This window comes from Cheilinus undulatus, linkage group 1 (assembly GCF_018320785.1).
Source record: "Cheilinus undulatus linkage group 1, ASM1832078v1, whole genome shotgun sequence".
NCBI lineage: Eukaryota > Metazoa > Chordata > Actinopteri > Labriformes > Labridae > Cheilinus > Cheilinus undulatus.
The window spans coordinates 30195918-30218393 of record NC_054865.1 but is presented as its reverse complement, the minus strand read 5'-3'; the positions used below and the strand labels follow the sequence as shown (position 1 = coordinate 30218393).

The 22476-nt window shown below is 38.7% G+C and overlaps 2 protein-coding genes across 9 annotated transcripts in view; one reads left to right on the top strand and one right to left on the bottom strand.

Moving 5' to 3' along the window:
- Window positions 1–5124, bottom strand: part of LOC121509998 (protein mono-ADP-ribosyltransferase PARP6) — a 40841-nt gene extending 35717 nt beyond the window's left edge. For all 6 annotated transcript variants that reach the window (XR_005991912.1, XM_041787864.1, XM_041787872.1 and 3 more), the window contains exons 1-4: window positions 5028–5124; window positions 3271–3390; window positions 1610–1707; window positions 32–189 (exon numbers count right to left, since the gene is read on the bottom strand). Coding sequence is in view for 5 of the 6 variants with exons in the window: in XM_041787864.1 (XP_041643798.1) it covers window positions 32–34 (3 nt within the window). In the remaining variant the exon portion in view is untranslated. The remainder of the gene's footprint in view (window positions 1–31; window positions 190–1609; window positions 1708–3270; window positions 3391–5027) is intronic.
- Window positions 5125–5358: 234 nt separating this feature from the next.
- pkma (pyruvate kinase M1/2a) lies at window positions 5359–22462 on the top strand. Of its 3 annotated transcripts, none has more exons than XM_041808020.1 (11): window positions 5359–5510; window positions 12474–12658; window positions 13099–13190; window positions 15055–15186; window positions 15296–15482; window positions 15608–15878; window positions 16050–16200; window positions 16452–16604; window positions 19492–19658; window positions 20568–20749; window positions 21156–22462. In XM_041808020.1, exons 2-11 carry the CDS (start codon window positions 12502–12504, stop codon window positions 21260–21262), a joined length of 1599 nt encoding a protein of 532 aa, XP_041663954.1. In that variant the 5' UTR covers window positions 5359–5510; window positions 12474–12501; the 3' UTR covers window positions 21263–22462. The 3 variants fall into 3 exon arrangements, with proteins under 3 accessions (XP_041663954.1, XP_041664033.1, XP_041663877.1); XM_041808099.1 differs by lacking the exons at window positions 5359–5510; window positions 19492–19658 and adding exons at window positions 5629–5648; window positions 18949–19115; XM_041807943.1 differs by lacking the exons at window positions 5359–5510; window positions 19492–19658 and adding exons at window positions 7677–7948; window positions 18949–19115.
- Window positions 22463–22476: the final 14 nt, after the last annotated feature.

The following is a 22476-nucleotide window of genomic DNA, read 5'->3' as shown; positions in this document are numbered from 1 at the left end:
GACGAGACCAACAATGTTCTTGCTTACTTACCATTGGGTCTGCTGTTCATAGGGCTTACTCAGACAGCTTTAGGCCTTTGAAAACAACCAACCATTGCAGCGTACTTCCAGGTGGAAAGCAGGAGAATGGAAACCAGAAAGCTTTGACCAACCACCCTTTTTTTCTACCACACCTGGGAACTGCAGAACCTTGGAGAAAAAAAGAACATTAAATATCAGTAAACGGAAGAAAACATGAAATAAAAGAGTACATCTTCAGTGATGCCATGCTTTGTAAATAGTGCCCTCCTCCTCTTTTCTTTAAATGGTCTGCACTTCACCTTGCCATGTATCCTAGCAACAGCCATCTCTGCCTCCTTTCAGAGTGGCATTAATCACTGTGGAGAGAATGAGTGGGAGATATGTGCTGTACGTTCAGTACCCACAATGTTTCCATTTCTTTCTTTTTTTACAGGACTAATGTCTATAAATATTAAAGCAGCAAAGGTTGGAAGATCTTCATAGACACACTGGAAAAACAACATGAATCTGCTGATGTCAGAGCACTGTTAGACTAATTTTTCACTTACCAGGAAAATAATAGCATAGTTTTTTAAAATAGCATGTCATTGAGAAAAGCAAATGTGGGCAACGAACAGAGATTTAATTATCAGACATTATAAGACATGTGTCCTTAGTAGAACAGTTTCAGCTTTCACAATGAGACCTTGAACTGTACATCTTGAGGATTTTGAGGAAAAATTACCTTAAAATCATAGAAAAAAACATAAAACTGGTATAACAAAAGCAACCATCATTTAAGTATTTTCTTAATGCATGTAAATAAAGAGCATGTTGTCCTTTAAGGAAGATGTAAAGTTATAGACATATAACTGCATATTTCCGAGTGTAGCATTAATATACACATTAAAATTTGACGAGTCTACTTTGTTTTGAATTAAAATAATACAAAAATATTTTCAAAATCTGTAACAGTAGTGAATCCAAAGACAATAAAGAAGACCACATAGCTTAGCACCACAGGGGAGACTACTTTGATGAAACCTTAAAGCACAAAGGTTTCTGTGCTAGATGTAGGTCAATGTAATTATTCATCAACTAGGAGAAAAAAAAAAAAAACTTCCCCTTTGTTTGCTGCTCTATCATAGCTCATCTCTGCTACAGATGAGACCATTTTCCACACGTCTAATCACAAAACTGTGTTTCTTCTTCCTGATTATGAATCACTGACCTCTTTTATTGGTTGGCTCCTTTGTTGTCTAAAAAAAATGAGATGTCAGCTTCACTCAAACACGACTCCCTCGTCATCACCTCATATTCCACCCCAGATCCTTTCCTCTGTGTGTTCCTGCTGCCCTGCCATGTCCTCAACCCTGTTAGCATTTACATCCCCACATCCCCTCCCCACCATACCCAGAGCCGCTGTCGTCTCACATACCAATAGAGCCGCCGACAAACTACCCCCCCATCCTAACCCCCCCAATCCACCACCGCCATTACCGTCCCAATTCCTCCGTTTGATAATATTCAACACAAACACAGATGCAGTCAAGCAGATTTTCCCCTCCCCCCTCTGCTCTGCACCCTCACCCCATTCATCCACTCTTACCTCCACAGAGGATGGAGACTGGGATGCTGTCCTTGCCTCAGCTGCTCCTGCTCTTAAAGGGCACACCTGCCCCACTCTCTGTTGGAAGCCGTCTTCCACTGAAATGATGGATGACAATAAGCCCATTAACAGAAGGTTTTAGAGGAATCAGAGCCACAATTCCTCAATTTTGTTGTGCCTTTCCCTCAGTGCTTGTAGAGTGTGTCGGCAAGCAATCCAGCTGGTGTGTTAGTCTGTGTGTTTATCTATTGCAGATCTCTGCTCCTACTGCTGTCTTATAGGCTATTTTGCCTGACAACACAGAGAGGTCTGAGCATGCTCAGTAAGGCCAGGCAAGCCAGTCATGTGACCTGCAGCTGACTGCACTGCTGCTGAGAAATAAAGAGGAAAAATGGAGGAAAAATGGCTCTGCCTGTGTAGTGTGTGTTAGGTTGTGTCAGTAATAACAATGCTTTCTAGGGGGACTTAATTTAGGGGGATTTAATGTTTTGTTCATTTTGACTGAAAAGGTTTTTTTTTTTTTTTTTTTTTTTTTTACTCTTTTGGTACCCAGTATGCTTAATAGTCACTTTTGTATGGGCTCAGGCAATCCAATGTTTGATTATTATGGCAGAACAGATAATAAGCATCTTCATAACTGAACAAAACGTCACAAACAATGACACATCCTTTGTTTCTATGTCACACACTGTCACTGGTTGCATGTCTAAGACAATCATCATCAAGCTTTTGAGCTAATCAGTCTTTACCCTCATTACCTCAAGGTAATGTATTTAAGAACTGACCTAAAGATTGGAGAACAGATGACAGGCTATCCAGGCTAACCTAGCTGTCAGCTTAATATGCGCCGAGGAAGTAATATAGGGAAAAAAGATTATTTCAAGACTCCTTTTCAATGATGGTTATACTCACTGGTTGTTCTTTTTATGTCTGATTTTTCCAAGTTCAACTGAGAAATTCACACCAGTAAAAGACCTAGAAAAACCTCCTACTTGGCAGCTGTCAGCTGAAATTTCATTTCAAGAGACTGAGGCATAAATATACTTTATGGAATTTTAAGTATCTCTCTTTTATTAAAAAGTGTTAAATGTCACAATAATTAGTTCCATTAAGAAAAATCTAGTTTGAACACACTTTGCCTATTTAAAATAAAAAACAATTCAATATGTAATAATCAGTGTAAGGAAAAGTGAATTATGTTATTTTTTGTCACAATACACAGCCTTACAAATTAACTCTGCACAATAAGCTTAAATGTTATGTTTCCAAAATGCAATGTGTCAGTTAGGAGCTATTTCACTCAAATACTAACAAAAAAGAAGACAATTATATTTGATATTAAAATTTTGAGTGTTCCCCATAATATTATGCCTAATCCTAAGTATCAATTGCTTCATTTTTAATGGTAATATTATGTTAATATAATTAGTAAAGAAAAAATCGAATTCTTCCTTATGTGTTTAAACATATGTGTGCTTTTTTGTTGGATTGTTTATCTTTTTCCATATCTATTCATTCATTGTTTAAGTCATTTGATCTCCTAAATCCTCACATATTCCCTCAGTGCCTCTCTGTATCTCAGGGCCCAGACATTGATACTGACTGACAGCCAGGGGCTTGGCCAGCAGACCAGATGACTGGACAGCAGATCTGTCCCTCACCTGTACAGGTGTGTCTATTGGCTTCTGGTGGAGGAGTGGAGTGGATCCAGTCAGAGGCTGCCAGCAGCCAGTGGGACACAAGCATGGGCAGTGGAGGCAGCAGTGCCAACACCAAAACAGCTGTGAACAGGTGAGAAAAGAGGGGGGAACAAAGGGACAGAGACTTGGATTAGTAGATTAGATGTACTGTAGATTAGTGCACCTTTCAAGTGGGTCTATGTGATCCAAAGTTTTCTACATCTGCCTAGTAAATTATACATTGACAAGCATCTTTTCTAAGCTTTCTTTTTCTAATCATTTTGTCATTTCAATTTTAGTGTTACAATGTTAGAGTTATAGTTCAGTTAACAGTTGTGTCTGTTTCAAAGACAAAGTTTCTGTGTAGCCTCTCTTTGGTTGGAGGAGTTCATTATTACAACAACAATTTTAATCATCATAGGGAACGTTATGATATGGCTGTTTCATGTGTGCTGGAAATACAGGCATTATGCCTTTTTACAGATATGACACGCAACAGCCGGGAAAGTGGATCAACAAAGAAATATGCTTAGTACTACTGTCAATAAATTTTGATATACTTTTGAAGATTTAAGGAAATGATTAGCACTTCAGTTATTAACTATAGAAAATTTGGCAGCACAGAACTAAAGTAGTGCATTTAAAAAATGTTATGTGTATAGGAATCAAGGTTATAATAGTTTGGGATTTTATATTAGTTTTTTTTATTTGGCTTTTACTTTTTGTTTTAAATTTCAGTTTAGTTTAATTTATTATTTATATTTTTTATTTCTCAGTTTTTACTGCTGGTTTGTTATATTAGTTTTTGTTTTGCAAAAATTATTTGTTTTAGTTTAGTTTTAGTTAGGTTTTTTTTTTCAGTCATATGGGATACCTGTCAGGGCCAAGACCCAAAAGAGACAGAAAAAATAAACGTCATACAATTTTAACACATTTAAACAGACTGCTCTTCACTTTTAATTTTAATTATTCAAATCTGAAATTAAAATCCAATTCAAGACCTAAAAATAAACATTGTACGAAGTCTTAATCAAAGCAGGCCATTTTACACTCTCCAGATTTGGGTGTACACCCTGCTGTCAAAGACTACAATCGAAGGAGATTTTGTCCTTAAATTTAGTTTATTTGTATGTACTAACATTAATTAAGTTTTTTTTTATGTAAAGGTTAGTTTTTTTTAGGTTTAATTTAGTTAAAATTACTTTTTCTTAATTTAATTTTTAAGTAATGTTTTAGTTATTCATGATAACCTTGATAAGAATAGCCATATTTTTTATTTTATTCATTGTGGTTGTGTTTGAAATGTTAAATAAATCAAATGAAAGGACATAACATGAAGTACTATGTTTGTAATAGGAGAAAACATGTTTTCTAGTAAGTCCTATTCGTCACAAGAAATCAACACCCAGACATGCCTTAAAATTAGTTAAGATTCTGAATAAAGGGTATGACGCATTTTCACCGCTAGATGGGATCATTGCCTAAAACACTGTACAGTAACATAGCACAAGCTTTTTTTCCAGGTACTTATTCAATACTTAAGCTTACATGTTTTTCAGACACTTATATATATTGAGGAATACGTATTGAATCAGGCTTTACAAATCTAGGAAATCGTTGAAAACAATTGTCTTACGGGAAGTCCTACACCGGAGCACGTGGAATGATGCTTCCCATGACATGTTTCAACAGTCGTTGATTTGCAAAGTTATACACAACTGAGCCTTAAACATACTTACATCGTGAATAAATTTTCATTAAAGTGGATTAGGGCTAATAAAAAAGATAACAGCAGTGGAAATGTCGATTACGTCTATCAGGAAACTACTACAGCACGCCATCTGTGGTCACATGTCTCACTCGTCTCACTTCGTGCTGTACTGATGCTTTCCCGCGTTCTGATTGGCTCCCTAACTTTACCAAGCACTTCCACGACGAATTTGCGTATCCTTCCGCGCCGTTCTTTGTTTTTGCTGTTAAATTATATTCCACCCAAGTAATCATGTTATACAGCGTATTTATTTGATCCCTGAGAAAATAGAAATTGACACGCAAGGATTACGACTTTTTATTATCTTAAAGTAGGTATGTTTTCTCGGATGATTGTCTCTCAGCATCCCTAGGAAGTAGTTCCGCAGCGTGAGGGACTAGCGAGATCACCTTGAGCTCAGCTCAGTGTGACGGCAGTTGCATCGGTCCAGTTACTTCCTTCTCCAAACAAGGTGGGTATCTTTAACAGGAGCTGAAAGTGAGGCCACGACGGTGCAATTGAATGACCTAAGGGGCGCTTGAGCTTTAACATAAATGCCCTGTAAACCATTTTGTTTTCTCCTGCAAGTGTAGCTTCCTCCTGAGAACTGGTGAGTCTGGGAATGTGGTAGCTCGGGGCTTGTTTCCTCATTTACTATTAAGCCTTTTTATTTAATGGAAAACACGTTTTAACTCGCTAGTGCGCATGGACTTAATTGGTAAGTGTAGTTCAGTCATATTCAGTCCTGCTTTGCTGCGTGTTCACCAAAGTTATGAATGAAAATGCAGTTTATGTAAGAGATAATCTAGGAGGTCTGTGGGCATACTGCATGCGTTTCGCTGCGATTTGAAAACAGACTTTTTTTTTATTTTAAAGGTTATTTAAGCAAAACATGGTTTTGGTCTTTTAAATTGTGAAGTTAAACGTGATGCTCCAAGTAAAAAGCATTGAAAGATCGCTTCCTGTTGCCTCCTTGTGTGGGTGTGGCCGCTGCGTCTTCTCGGCCTCCTATTGGTCAATTTCTGTGATGTTCTGAGATCAGGAAAATATGACGCAGGATGAGAACGTGACCTCTGGCGCATCGACTGCTCTGTATTCATTTTACCAGGTTACCTTCATATCAAAGCATTAAAGGTTCTAGAGCTTAAATTCTTATACTTTTATGTCTGTTGTGCAGTGTGTCCGTATTTCTTAATTTAGCTGTTAAAGTCAGTGAGACATTTCATAACGTTCATCCTTTCATTCACCCATATCTCTTCCGTTTATTCCTTAGAAACAAACTCGAGCCTCGTCCGTTATCCTGTTGAAAAATGTTTTATGGTAACTGCGACTGCATATGTGCCATCCGTAAACAGGTACACTGCAGTAGTGTTCTGCAGTGTTTCCACAGATGGAGGCCTTGTTGACTGTGGATACACAGTATTGACCCTTACGTTGTCAAGGAGTTATGGCTTTAGCTCAGGTTGAGCTTTTTTTGTGCTACTTTATTTGAATGCTGTGGCTGCTTTTAACATTTTCCTGCTCTAGGAACTGGAGAAGTAGTGACCAATGAAAAGTACTTTATACTGAAATTCTCAGATTCTTTGTCAGCTACATGTGCTGTGACATACTCATGATTCACAGGGTTTGAGTTGCAGCCTGCATAATGCTTTGTTTTGCTTTGAGTAAGTGTTTTGTGTAACAAAACTCGAGGGCTGCTGTCAAGGCTATGTCCTCCTTGGCTAAAGGCTGTGACAAAATGGAGTCTTTATCCCAGTGGGCCTGTCAGGTTATAATGTCAAGCAAATGGGATTTTACTGGAAATGATGACCCAAAAAAGGTGAAGTAGTGAGTTTCTTTTTCTGTTACTTTTAGGAGCAGAAAACTTTGTAAGAATTGGTTGCCCATATCATCTTAACTGTCATTGTTTCAAATTATTCCCTTCATCCCTGTACAAACACTGTAACAAGAACAAATATCTTTAAAGTCCTACAAACTTTACACAAAAGCTTCTGACCTGCAATGCTGCACATCTTAAGCTAAGAAGTGATAGGGCATTTAACTCAATCATTTAAGCAGATACTGGCTTTTGACTATTTTGCTCTAAAATATGAATTTTGTCAGATAACCATCAAATCCTTGAATGGCTGTTGAAGTTAAGCTAGTTGAGCTGCTGGTCAGTAGAGTAGATAAGGCCTTTTGCAGCTGGTACCGCTCCCATGCTGATCCTCACAATAGCTGCATATCTGCTGAGTAATGCCACACAGGGCTATGAGGTGGAACCCGGCCAATTATGGGTATTCCTTTGCCACTGCAGATGTGCTTATCTGCAGCTTCTTATCTCAGTTTGATACAAGGTACTTTGGTTAATGTGTTCAGAACTAGTATAGCATGATTTTTCATATGCGTGGAATATGCAGAGCATTCTGTACCATTCAAGCCCATTCAGCACTATGTGAAAGTATTGTGTTGGAGTTTACATGCCCACATAGTGCAAGTGCCATCGTACATTCTGGCAGTATTACATTTCTACAGACAGACTCAGCATGCTGTGAGTTATATTTAGCCCAGTCTCCATTTTTAACCCTTCAGGGGCTGTATGACCTAGGTTGTTGCTAGTAACATTAATGGGACAGTGCTGTGCCGTAGTGGTTGTCCCATGTACACACATGCTATCAGGTCGTGGCGATTGCTTGGTCACAGCAGACGCTCTCTATGTCCTTTACCCTCATTGAAGGGATTTACTCTTGAGCTCCTGGAAGTGTCCTACGTATGCACGCATGCTGCAGCCGTCAGATCCGCCTGGACCGCTGTTGCAGGGAGAGGCTGGCTCGTTGGCAGTGAAAGCTACAGCACTCTGGGGTTGTTTTGGAGGACACTGCTTTCAAGGTGCCTGTTTGTCCCTTTAAAGAGGAGGAGGAACTATCGGGGGTATGTTAAGATAATCTGTATTCTCTTTGAGTGAGTGTGACTGATAGCATCACATTCATAGTAGATGGTGCTAAATGTCATGTCACCCTGGCAGCAGAGCCTCCATGGCAGTTATGATTGCACAGACTTATTTCAAGATAAGTGATAAGGACACCGTTTTGGAGAGGCAGGAGAAATGGTGGATGTGTGTATCTTACACTGAGAGAGTGTGTTGCTAAGGTAGAAATGGTCCAAAGGGATTGAGTGAGATTACTAGCAGTCAACTCTAAAGTTAGCTGTGCATCTGTGTCAGGGTTACTCTGGCTGCTGTTACTCTTGTGGTGGCTTTCCTCAGGTCAGACATGGTATCAGCGTCTGCCAGCTGCCGATTACAATTAGTGATGTAATTTGGTTTAACCAGGAGTTGGCAAGCTGGGTCAGACAGATCATGACATTGCTGATCTTAGAAAAGGAAAGTCACGGCACTTAACTTTCAGGTATTGTATCAGGAAGTGATGTTTCTTAAGCTAGTTATCTTGTCATTAATTGCTCCAAAAATAAGATCTCCCCTGATAATACTCAAATCATTTAAGGTTGAGTGGACTTGCAATGACATTTCATTTAATTGACAAAGATGAAGGTTATGTCTTTATCATGAACATAATGCTGAGATTTTCAAAAATCTCTTTAAATTGTGCAGAGAGGAAAAGGTTCAATATAATAAAACAATGCAAAAGCGTGAAGATGCAGAAGCAGAAGCAATAAAATTTAGCAGAAGCAATAAAAGGTGCAAAGAAAATTGTTTCTAGTCTGTCCTTTTACTGTAGCTGTATAATTTTTTTTTTTTTTTTTACAAGTGTTTTAATTAATGATAATTTTCTGTCAGTGCAGTTTTTTGTTTTGTTTTTTGGACATACATCTAATGTGTGGGCCAAATCTGTTATCAAATTAAGAAGAGATGCTTAAAACTGAATCTCAAACCATCCCTTCAGACAATCTTCTTTGAGTTATTTTGTCTTCAGATTTACTTAAAACTTAAAGGAATAACACACTAGTTTTGACAGAACGTTCATCTAATGACATTCATAAGCATGTGTGCATTATTCACTCCCAGTTTGTAAATTTAAACCAGCAAACTGTTGATATGTGTTACGGAAAAATACTTTACAGTCTATTGATCACTTTCATCGTCAGGACTTTCCCCCATCAACATTGGGGTAGATACTGGAGTGGTCCATGTGTAGGATACTGCTTTTTATATGAGTGTTTTGTGAAAGTGCCTAATTTGAAATATATAGAATTAAAAAAACATTGGTGTTATGTAAAATATGTCTATATATGCATGAATTATAGAGGAGCTTATCTAGAAATATAACAATTTACTGCATCATTTCAGTCCCTTTTCTCCCCTCTGCAGTCTTTCCCTGTGGTTCAACCCACTCAGACCCCACCTCTGTGTGGTTGTATGTGTGCTGCAGTGGTGTGATGTGACCATGCTCACGTACTGCACTGGTCTGGCACTGGTCTGCCCCACTGACTCAAGTGTTACATCATTAGTTAGCAGCTTAGCTGAGGGAGCATGCTGGTTTAGAGTCTCATCCTGGAATCCCCCACCATGATGCATTGGTGATGTGATGAGTAAGAGGAAGGAGCGTTAGTGGTACTGTCGAATGCAACAGTTGCACCACCCACTTTTGCAACTCCTGCTCTCCATTGTGTGTACAGTCTTGCAGTTTGTAATGTCATACATAGAGCTAGGCAGCTATTGAGAAGCAGCTTTGATACAGTGAAGTAGTTGGCAATTATTTTTTATACTTCTACAACTGTTATTAAGTCAGGACTTGTTTTGCTTTTATGTTAAGGTGTTAAAGAAGAGATAGAGGATGTGCCCCCCAAAGAGACATTCATTTGTTATCTTGTTTGGCAAAAAACAACTAGCGAGAGTGCTCTTTCTGTCAAAGCACACTTCAATGTATAATTCAAACCCTGAGAACATGAGCCATCCACTAGTTGGTTTGGGCTGAGTCTGTCAGAGCTAGTCATTATATTTTAGGGTAATAAGTTTATTAAAAATAGAGCCGTTCATTTCTATTTGAAATCCCCATAATTCAACTTTGTTTTATAAATGTAGTTTTTGTTTTGCAAGCTTATTTTATCATATTAATATTGCTTTGTTTAACCTTTTTATAAAGCCATTCCCATGTGTCCTCTATTCTACCAAAGAAGTATGATCATAAACACTTTTTGATACAGTACTTATCCATATTCTATTTCTTTTTCAATTTTAGGGAAAATAATATGGACTGCACTTCCATTTCCTAGTGGGTGCAGGTGCATAATTTGTTCATGGTAAATAAAACAAAGTTTGAAGTCTTGATTTATATTTACAAAGCATTTAAGAAACTAAATTGTCTGTCAGGGTTGTTGAAGTTGTCAGCACTTCAATTTAGTGATACCATGTTTAAAAATAACACAATCCACATATTTTAGTGTTATACAGCATAAAAAAGTAATTATTTGAAAACATCATTGGCAAATTTTCATTGCTGAAATTTTCCAGTATTTTTGTGCACTTACAGGTACATCTCAAAAAATTAGAATATCATGAAAAAGTTCAATATTTTTGTCACTCATTTCAGAAAGTGAAACCCATATATTGTATAGACTCATTACATATAGAGTAATGATAGGTCAGTAGTTTTCAACTGGTTTTGCTTCAGGACCCACCAGTCTCTTTAATGACAATTCACAACCCAGATTTCCAAACATATTCAACAAAGCATGATTAGTTAATTTATCATGTTGCAGTTTGTATCATGGATGGAATAAAATATATGATAATCAACTTGTTTTACAGACCCTTTCTCTTGAGATTATGTCGATCTTTGCCATTTTTTTTGAGATCTTGAGAAAATACTTAAATATCATTGGAAAGCCAACTTTTTATGGCAAGAAATGTAAATGAATGAGTTGCAATACTAATAAAACATAACAATGTACCCATTAATAAAATTGTAAAAATAGGTCTACTAAAGACTTTAGTACTTCATAGACATTTTGCCACCATTGTATCCAGACACATTTGCGACCCACTGGAAACTACTCCTCAACCCACTTCCTGGTCCTGACCCACCAGATGAGAACCACTGCTTAAGATGATATGCAGGAATTGTGAGCAGTTTTTGACATTTATAAGCAAGAAGTCATCCAGTACTGGATGACTGGGACTTCCTTTTTCTTTATTGCTCTATTATCAAATAGTTGTATTGGTATTGCTCAGCTTTTATTTGCTTGATATCTAAGTTAAAATTCTGGTATTGTGACATTCTTAGTCCAGAGAAATTTTTGCCATCATGGCAAAAGGAATATTTCACAAAATATAGTACTGTTCCTTCTTTATTAAACCTTGACACAGTGTTTGAATTGCACAGATTTATACTAATGACTGTGTCACTAGACTGTCTGTTGAAGGAAGCATATCAGGCTCCAGTAGCCGTGTCGTAGTTATGTAACCAGAGCATGGTGCTATAGTAAAAACCACATTCCTCATCAGTGCCTCACAGAAATGCTACACCTCAAACACATCCCCCTTGTTGGCTGCAGGTTGAGTCATGTCTTGATGTTAATAAGACTTTTATAGAGACAGCATTAATAGACTGAGGGAAATAAAGGGAGTGTCGCAGGCATGGTGCACATCCATGCATCCCGTATGCACATCCAGGACTGCACAGGATTTGATGTAATACCTTTTTAAGCACTACCATGTACTGTGACTGTTATGTTCGGTTTTGAAAGTCATTTCAAAGATTTCAGCTCTAATGATGAGCTACACGATGGTGCCGTTGCCATGGGTGACTCATGAAGAAGTGGGAGGGGGGTACAGAATGTACAATATGGTGTAGCGGCTCAATAAGCTACACTGCTCTCCTTTGGTTGTGGAGTAAGGGGGAATTGCTGTGCATCAGTGATGTTTCTAAGCATTTCAGGTGGACAATCATGTAATGAAACTGCACACCCGAAAGCTGCCTGGATGGGTGGGAGTTGTGCTTCTTTATTTCCTCAGCTGACACAAGAACGCATTCATCCACAGGAAAGCTTTTAATTTTGTAACCTGAGTGGGAAAATAAGATTGTAATGCCTCATTATTTAAATGGATCTCCACTGTAAGCCTTAATCTTTGTTATTTTTCTAAGTAGCTGAGGTCAGTTTAAAATAGATGTGTGGTCTATTTATGACGGTGTGCAGCACTTCTAATTGATTAATGCAGAGCCATTTTTACTCCCTGATTTTATTTGAACAAAGTCCACCATAGTGAAGTATGTAATTTGATAAGGGAAAGGGAAACAGCACTACTAAAACCATCAGGCTACAGTAGATCACTCAGCTTGTTTGTATTATACATTTGGGTAGTTAGTTTTTGCTCCTTCGATTTTAGCGGTATAATGCATAAAGGGGGATTCTTCATTTGGTTTTGGTTAGCCATAGAAAAGCTCTTAACTTCATACATGATTCTCTGTGTTAACTCTGTTTTCATATTTTTCTGCAGCACTTCTCCAGTTGCACCAGCAAACGAAATGCCTCATCCAAAAACGCTAGACATGGGTTCTGCTTTCATCCAAACACAGCAGCTCAATGCTGCCATGGCCGATACTTTCCTAGAACACATGTGCCTGCTGGACATCGACTCTGAGCCCACCACTGCAAGAAACACCGGCATCATCTGCACCATCGGTTTGTTGACATTATTCATCAACATTAAAGCCTCTGAGATATGGGGAAATTTGATGCTTGCTATGGGTTAGGGGCTTTCTGTCTAGCCTTAGGTCAACATTGTTAGTTGCTTTAATTATCTTACCTAAGGACAGTCGTACCCCATATTCACAGTTTTAACGGTCTTGAATCACATATCTGGTTCATCAACTTGTTAATAAGACCAATGGAAAGTGCTCGTCAGCCTTTAATGTTTGAAAATATTTTATTTTTCCGAATAGTCAGTTTTAAATGCAAGTGAAGCTGAGCTTGCATATAACTAAATAAAGAGCATACCTAAACTTAGATGGAAAAAACATATCAACTGTACTTCTCCTGTTCCTTTAATTTTTAGATATAGTGAATATATTTTATATTTTAAAGTTTTATCTGAATCCTTTCCTGTCAATAACTCTGTCCAGGGCCGGCCTCTCGTTCTGTGGATACTCTGAAGGAGATGATCAAGTCTGGAATGAACATTGCTCGCTTGAACTTCTCTCACGGCACACATGAGGTTTGTCCTTTATCATTTCTGTGTGCAGTGCAAATGAGTTGGGAAAGTCCAGCTCAAAAGTCACATTGTTCCAGGTCACATTTAAACTTAGCTGATAATTTCCAGCACACATGATTCTGTGCTTTATCACAGATGGATGATGGTTGGAAATGTTGATCTTTGGTTCAGTTTTAGCTTTTTCTTGTTCATTTTTGTAGATTTAAAAGCACTGTTGTAACTCTCTAAATGAAATATCTGTGATGAAAGCTCAACAACACTTAATATGAACCATCACGAAATGTATTGTGTACTACAGTCAGTTTCCCATCAGCCTCACTGACCAGACAAATATTAGCTGATTTGAAATTACAGGGTTGGTTAGCTAGCAAGGTTCTGTTGATATGAAATGTATCTTCTTTAAGTATTTATACTTTTAAATATCAGTGAAAGCAGATAAATAAAATACTGTCTTACAACTTAAGGTCCTACCTAAAAAACTTCCTTCAGTTATTTATCATCTGTTTAAAGTAAGATATAAAGTAAATGAAATTCAGAATGATTTTTAAGGTGTCATAGGTAAAGCTTTTCTCTTGACATTCTGTGCCTTTATCTTTAAGACTTGGATAAATAATTTTGTCATCTTTATTATAACTTTAAGTGTACAGCTTGGCTATTTTAAGGTTTATTTAACCTAAAACTTTGTCGATGATGTATTTTAAAGATGCCATGTTCTTTGTAATTGCTGTATGCCTCAACCTTGGCTGGTAGGACTAAGAGGGATCTTGACTGCAGAATTTTACATTAAAATAAAGTTTGTTTTTACATTACAATGAGTAAAAAATTACACTAATAATACAATACCAAACTAAAGGATCCTGAAATAAGGTAAATTGGCTGAGTGCCGCCTATTGTAATGAACGTAATAGAGCAGTCAGTCCAGGTGAGACTGCGTCTGTCTGGACTCTGTCCTCCAGACTTACACAAGGACAAATTAAAGATGCTCATCCCATTAATCAACAGATTATCACTCCAAATAGAAAATTATCCAAATAAGAGAGGTGGAGCTCTTTGAATATATATAAACTTCTTTAAACTGTCTTTGGTGCATAAGTATATCATATATAGCTTCCTGTCCTCCTTTAGCAACAATGAGACTCTTAGACAGCAAGTTCAGGCCATAACTGAAGTGGGAAGTGTAAAGTAGATTATGTTGCAAATCCAGAAAGTCAGACTAAAAGAAAATCAAATGATGAAATCAAAAATAAGAACTGACCTAACAGAACTGTTAACCAGTTTCATTTCACATATTGTAACAAATCCATGATCGTTGGGTTTCAGGGTTTTCTAAAAGAATTTCAGTCAAGTACCATCATGACAGAAGCATTGTCCAGGACAAAACTTTACTGTTTTCACCATCCTTTCAGACAACTGTTTTTGAAGTCTGTTTACAGTTCACATGCAAATCATCCAGTTTTACTGCGTTTCTTGTTTGTGAAATTTCCTCCAGAGAAACTCTACACTTCCTCATTCTTACCTACCCACTACATGCACTTGAGGCTTAGAACTTCAGTCCTTGAGAAGGGCTTTTTGGGTTCATTATAAAGTGTACTCAAGCACACAAATACAGTTGGGTCAACAGAAATTTTCATCATTTTTCAAATGTTAGTAAATGTGGTGAAATTATTGGAATAATCTTGCAACAATGCTGACAGTATGACTCAAGTTTATTATTGTTTGAGTTATCCTTATATCATCCCAGCCTAATAGAACCACAGATAACCAGCAATTCTGCAAAATCTCATGTTCGAATGGATGTGTGCAAAATAACGGGAACACATTTGTGTAGATCACTTCTAATTTCTGTTTCTCTTCTTTCTTCTTCTAGTACCATGCAGGTACTATCAAGAATGTGCGTGAGGCATGTGAGAGCTTTGAGCCCGGCAGTATTCAGTACAGGCCCATCGGCATCGCCCTAGACACCAAGGGCCCTGAGATCAGGACTGGCCTCATCCAGGGAGTGAGTTTAGCATTGCCTGTTCCTGTTTTACTAACCTAAGTTTTAATGACTTCTGTTATAAGCCCCTTTCGGTTCAATCAATTTGAAAACAACTTTATCTGTTTGACAGAGCGGCACAGCTGAGGTAGAGCTTCAGAAAGGCAACATGATCAAGATCACACTGGATGATTCTTATCAAGAGAACTGCAGTGATGAGATCCTCTGGCTCGACTACAAGAACATTACCAAGGTGGTGGAAGTTGGCAGCAAGATCTACATTGATGACGGACTTATTTCCCTGCAGGTCAAAGAGATTGGTGAGAGGAGGATTGTAAAACGGGAATAAAAACGTCTCCTATAATCCTTGTGAATGTTTTAAAACTCTGCATCCTGTAAACCCCAGCAAAATGCCTCAGCTTTTTATATTTTCTATATTTCTCAGGCTCCAATTTCCTCAACTGTGAGATTGAGAATGGTGGCACCCTGGGCAGCAAGAAGGGAGTGAACCTCCCTGGTGCTGCTGTCGATCTGCCAGCTGTTTCAGAGAAGGACATCCAGGACCTGAAGTTTGGTGTGGAGCAAGGAGTCGATATGGTCTTTGCCTCCTTTATCCGCAAAGCAGCTGATGTACATGCTGTCAGAGCAGTGCTGGGAGAGAAAGGCAAAAACATCAAGATCATCAGCAAACTCGAGAACCATGAGGGTGTACGCAGGTGTGTGGGGGTTATTCATATCTGATGTGTTTATCATGATAAGGTTCGTGCAGGACTAACACCTGTTTATTTACCCTTTATATCTTTTACTTGGTCAGGTGAACAGCTGTGCTGTGAACTAAAAACTGATTTATAGTTTAATTTTGTGGTAATTTTCTCATTTTGATGCAGATTTGATGAGATCATGGAGGCTAGTGATGGCATTATGGTTGCACGTGGTGACCTGGGAATCGAGATCCCAACAGAAAAGGTCTTCCTGGCCCAAAAGATGATGATTGGTCGATGCAATCGAGCTGGAAAGCCAATCACATGTGCCACCCAGGTAAGATGAAAACAAGCTACAAGCTATTTCTTAGACTTAATTTCAACAAAGACTTGTTTGTCTGTTGAACACAGCCCTGCAGATGAACCACAGCTTATGTATGTGTAAAAATCTGCAGCTGTGTGAATTTGTGAAATGACAGTCTGGCGAAATCTTGCTAATAAATGAGCATTGATTTTGTTTATATGTACCACTGTAAACACTGATAAGATGAGTGCTATTGTCTAACTCCTCACCTGGACATGTTTCAGATGTTGGAGAGCATGATCAAGAAGCCCAGACCTACCCGGGCTGAGGGCAGTGACGTAGCAAACGCTGTGTTGGACGGCGCAGACTGCATCATGCTGAGTGGGGAGACTGCCAAGGGAGATTACCCTCTGGAGGCAGTGCGCACACAGCACATGGTGAGCTAATGTATATGCAGTGTTACAATATGCAATGGTAGAACCTTCATCATAGTAATGATTTTAGATTTTTAAAGAGTTTTTTTAATTGGAGAAAATCATTAAGATTAGGAGATGATCTTGAATGATTCATCCTTTTTTAATTTGTTTATATGTTTAAGTCACAAACTGGGAGATTCCTCCTCTTGTCCTAATTCTTGTATCTACCTGATCTCATCTATGGCTCTCAGTTTCTCAGTGACTCCTCAGCTTATTTCCACTTTGCCTAACGACTGGTAAAAAGTGTCAGCAGGGTTGTTAGGCCAACTGGAAGACTATCATTGATTTATCTTTCCATCCACCTACTGTCTTTCGAATTATACAATGCTATTAAGTAGGGCTGTCAAAAGATTAACATTTTTAATTGTGATTAATCTCAGGTTTTCTGTAGTTAATTGTGAATATCTGCACCATTTTGTCACATTTTGAAATTCCACAGTTTTGAATTGAAAATAGCTATTTTTTTGTTTTGAATTTTTCTACTGTCTAAAACTAAGGGAGGGCTGACATCCTGCTTGGATACCGGCCTGCTTTTATAGGTAGATTAAAGCAAATTACATGAACTTGACCATAAAAAAAAGAACTTGTTATGGATCGAAAAGAAAATAATGGGACAACTAAAAGTTGCATCTTTGACAACACAAGGTCCAGATGACTTTCGACTTGTCTACTGAGCTGTCTGAGTTTTTGAAAAAGAAATGAAACATTAAGTAGCAGTGGCAGACAAATTTTACATCACTTTGGATGGTGCGCTCATAGTTAATCACAATGAATGCAATTAATCTTGACAGCTCTACTATTAAGATATCCTTATAAATGCCAATCCACACAGTTGTGATCATTATTTTAACTTCAGTAAACTAAATACAGTAGTAGGACTTTGGCTGAACCCCTGCATATCTTTTGAAATTGCAGTGACAATGGTTCTTCACAAAGTTTAGGACACAGAAACAAGTATAACTTACATAAATGACATATTTAGACACGTGAGTCCATTAAATATGGGGAAATGTTTATCCCTTTACTTTTTCAACAAAGAAGACTGTGCTGTGCTGCCATTCTTCTAGGGTTAATATTCCTTGCTAATGAGGAAGCAGGAACTGCAGATTTGAGTGATGCCAAATTTCCTCATAAATGTGTTCATTGACAAAATAATGTGCTTTTCCATATTTGATACATTTGAACGATCAATCAATTATTATTGTCAGATATACTTGAAATAGTTTCTGAAATAACGACATTGGCATGTTCTTTGTTTCATTTTTTTGTTTTGTCAGTCAGGGACAGACAGTTTAAAGACCTTTTATGCATTTTGTATTTAAATCTTGATAAATTCTTGCACCAAAAAAGCCACAGATCAAGTCAAAGTTGGTACTGAGCACACATAAAACAACCTTAGTTGACCAACATCATGCACTAGCTTTAAGCACAATAGAAAGATACAGGTCTGAGTTAAATGAGCACTAAAAACACAGTTGATAGAGCACAATTAAAAGGTAACGCTTTCCTGGCTGCTTCCCACTGTTCAGACCTTCCTATGCTAACCTACACAGCTATCAGCAACACTGTTTGCACTGCTGTGCAGATGCGTCAGTGACTCAGCAGCTCCTGCCTTATAGTTTGCTGTCCATATGCCCAATTTGCATGGGGAGCTTTACAGTCTGAGGCTGAGAACTTTTCTAGAGCTTTAACTGTGCATATTTGAAAGCATGTATTCACTTAAAAATGCTTGGACTAACTATGCTTCCATGCCGCTTTTTCTTTAAACCTTAATCTTTTAAAGACTTTTCTTCTTTTAACTTCCTGTGTTTGCTCATTCAAGTGTGTGGCTTTTTACCTACTCACTTTCTTTCAAACTCCCAAGTTGACCCAAGTTAATCTTTTTTTTTTTTTTTTTTTTTTTTTTTTAAACTTTAGCTCGGCTTAGTCATTTTGGTTCTTAATTTTTGTCAGGACAGTTAACTGCAGATTGACATGGGTTATACTGCTCTAGTATAGTTAGTGAAACTGTACCTCTATTTTACAAGTGATAACCTCATGTTGATAATTGTCGTAAAATATGCTACATTGTTGATGATTCCCACACACTAACTGCAACCCTAAACACTGCTGTCAACTGTCCACTTCTCATTCCCTTCTGTCCACTTTTTTCTGTAACATCATTACCTCAACTTCTTTCTTTTCTGTTTCCCATATCCTCCTCCTCTCTTCTTTTTTCAAATCATCTTTTCTCAATTTTCCTTATCCATGTGTGTCTGGTGTGGGAATGCCTTTGCGTGATGCATCTTGCCCCCACTTATGCCAGATTGCTCGTGAAGCCGAGGCAGCCATGTTCCACCGGCAGGTGTTTGAGGATCTGCGCCGCTCCACGCCACACTGCAGCGACCCCGCTGAGGCAATTGCAATTGGCGCTGTTGAGGCCTCCTTTAAGAGCTTAGCTTCTGGGATCATTGTGCTCACTGGCTCTGGAAGGTAGGGAGGTAATCTTGCCCTGGCAGGTCAAGATAAACAGTGACATCGGAGGTTCAGGAGAGGGAGAGTAGGGCCAGACAGGGCGTCTGAGGAAATGACTGGGAGAGCCTGGCAACATGTTAAGTAGATTGCTGGTTAATTTTTTCCCAACGTTAGCAAAAAGTTTGAGTGAAAAACACAAATTTGCCCCGTTAAATTTGAATGATGTGCTTTAGTTTCTTTAAATTCACGCTGGTGCCTGTGGGGAAACCAAAACACTCTACTGTTAACCAGGAGTCTAGTAATACATTTGCCGATCTCTCCGTGGTGTGACTGATTTTGTGTGAGTTGAAGTAATCCCACCCCAACCCTTCCCCCGTGGTCCCTCTGTGCTCAGATAGCACGAGAGGCTGAGGCAGCCACCTTCCACAGACAGCTGTTTGAAGAGCTGAGGAGACACTCCCACCTGACCAGAGACCCTTCAGAGGCTGTAGCTGTCGGAGCTGTCGAGTCTTCTTTCAAATGTTTTGCTAGTGCCTTCATTGTTTTAACCAAGACTGGGAGGTAAGAAAGCGATGGGTACAGGTGAAACGGCTGTAAAGGTAAGATGCAAGCAGATTTAACCACAACTGGAATGACAATGATGATGATTCTACCCCCAAAACCAGATTTCCTCTTCTTTGATTGTGTGTTTGTGTCTGACTGCTGTTGCACAGGGTGAAGGGAGACTGCAATATATTGTAAAAAATTAGGCTGCCATAACCAAGTCCCAGTGTCCATGTCTCAAAGACTTGATTATCACATTTCATTGAAGAGCTTGCTGAATAAATCAAAAACAACCATTTTATGTGAAATAAATTTGTGTAGCTGTACACAAAGCGTTGGCTGCTTCATGCCACTCTGGTCTGAGTTGTGGTTGAGCCCAGGTCTGAGCATGTGGATCTTTGGACTGGGTCATGGCACACTGTCAGGTATTTTTACTGATTAGATACCTCAGGGTTGTTTGGGCGTCACCAGGCTGTGCTCAGATTCTCTGAATTTTCTACTGTAAGGGCACGGCCATTGTGAAGAGCATGTCTTGTGGGTGCTGGGTGTTTAACTGCATTTAACTGCTTCTTCAAAGGCTCATTTTGTTTTTGACTTAAGTGTAATTGTGTCTTTTTTGATAATAATTTCATAGTTTGTGCAATATGAAAAAATATTATTCAAGTTAAAGTCTTAATTTACAATGTATTTGAATGTATCTAAATTATCCTTAACCTTTATGTCATCAGTTAAAGTTCTATCAGCTTTGCCTATTACCCTTTGTAACACAGATGTAACACTGTATAGTCTTTAGTGTATTCATAAACTACTTCCCACCCATAATCATCTATTTTAATAAATTGAATGGAATAAGTTTGCCATGTGTTAAAAAAATGAGTGAAAGGGAAACCTTAAAACGTACCTTTATTTATCTTCGTGTCTGTGCAGATCTGCCCACCTGCTCTCCAGGTACAGGCCCCGTGCACCCATTATCGCCGTCACCCGTAACGCTCAGACAGCTCGCCAGGCTCACCTGTGGCGTGGCATCTTCCCTGTTCTGTACACCAAGCCCCCCCACGATGTGTGGGCTGAGGACGTTGACATGCGTGTCAACTTTGCCATGGATATGGGTGAGTTTGCATCCTATTTTTACAGATTGGTAATACTACACAATAACATATAAAGGGTTCCTGCAGATCCTTAAAAAGTCTTAAATTGGATTTCATAAATTTAAGGGTAGAATAAGCCTTAATTTGACTGGTGAGTGGTCTTAAATCTTATAAGGCATTTTGACTGAGATGTGTCTTTATCCAGTCTTTTCTGTGTCCTATGGCAATAGGCATTTCATTTGCATTAAATTCAGCCAGATAAACCAACTTCTTCCAGTGTACAGAGAAATCCCACATGCCTTTCTTTTTTGACCATTCGTGACACATATGGTATTAATTTTTCTCAGGTCTTTAAAAGTATGTAGGAACCCTTTTATATGACACAAACATGAAAATAACACTTCCTCTCTGTTTGGTGTAATTTCAGGCAAAGCCAGAGGCTTTTTCAAAGAGGGAGATGTTGTTATCATCCTGACCGGCTGGCGCCCTGGCTCTGGTTACACCAACACCATGCGTGTGGTTCTGGTGGCCTGAACAGTCAGCGTAGCTGCTCCGCCTCCTCTCTCCACCTTCATTTTTATTTCATAGCGCTCCACCCCATGCTTCTCTCCAGCTTACAGCCCTTTTCATCCAAGACGTAGGCTCACAGACTCAACTGCTAAAGAATTTAGCATTTAGCCAATAACTCAAAGAATTTGATCATTATGGAGTGTAGCCTTCATGGCCAGAGAGCTGTTGTTGGGAAAAGCGAGGGATTGTTCCATGCTATTCCAATTTATGTCTCCATTCCTTTCACATAGATTCTTTCAGTCCGGTCTTCAGGTTCTCAGATTAATACACCCTGACCAGTAACTGCTGTATTTATTCACTCAAACACTTAACAATGTTAAAAGTGAACCACACAATGAGTGAATACATTCTGGTCTGTGTGCATGCGTGTACCGGCTCTTGATTTGGGGCGAGTGGAAGGGCAGGTGGATTTTCACAGAGCACCTTTAGTACTGTAACACTTAACACTCCTCTGCCGGTATTTTGAACAAACTTGTGACATCCTAAATCCAAAAGGGCTCGTCTAACAGTGCAGCCTTTGCTCCACCTCTCCACCCAAACAGAGCCTTGTGTAGTGCTGTCTGTATGAAGTGTCCTCTCTTAAAAGCCAGATTTCACAGTGTTTATGTATAGCTGTCAGTGTTGCACTCCTTATCTGCTCCAGACAATGTTACATTCAATATTATACTTGACTTCTCTGAAAGGTAAAATTTTGTCTTGGGACATCCAATACTACTTATATTTTGTCTGACTTTAGAGAAATGTTAGTTTTGGATGTCCTCTTCAGAGCTAGTTACTGTGTTTGTGTTATTAGGTGTCATAAGTCTTTAGGTCTATTTGCATTTGGATCATATTTAAGTTAGCGCTTATATGAATCGGGTATGGTTCACTAATGTTGACTGATGTGAATGAGCACTTTTAGGATTTTGTTCTTGCAAGGGACCTGATGAAGGGGCGAAGCTCTGTCCTTCACAACCCCAGTGGGTGAGGGGCCACACCCTCTGCTTGTATTACTCCTTCTGTGTTGATTACCCACTGTAGCTTTCTTCATGTGTCTAACATGCTTTGGATTGTAACGCTAGAGTGTAAGAACTAACTATATGTAAAGGGGATAAATAATGAGAAGCTGGTGTACTGAGCATCTTAAAAGATGGGATTTCCATCAATAAAAGAGATAAGCACTGAGCTTTACTCTGCCT

Coding starts and splice junctions, on each gene's coding strand:
- pkma (XM_041807943.1), top strand. CDS start 7,677: ATGTACACACATGCTATCAGGTCGTGGCGATTGCTTGGTCACAGCAGA. Junction 12,659..13,098: donor CGGCATCATCTGCACCATCG/GTTTGTTGACAT, acceptor AACTCTGTCCAG/GGCCGGCCTCTCGTTCTGTG. Junction 20,750..21,155: donor CAACTTTGCCATGGATATGG/GTGAGTTTGCAT, acceptor GTGTAATTTCAG/GCAAAGCCAGAGGCTTTTTC.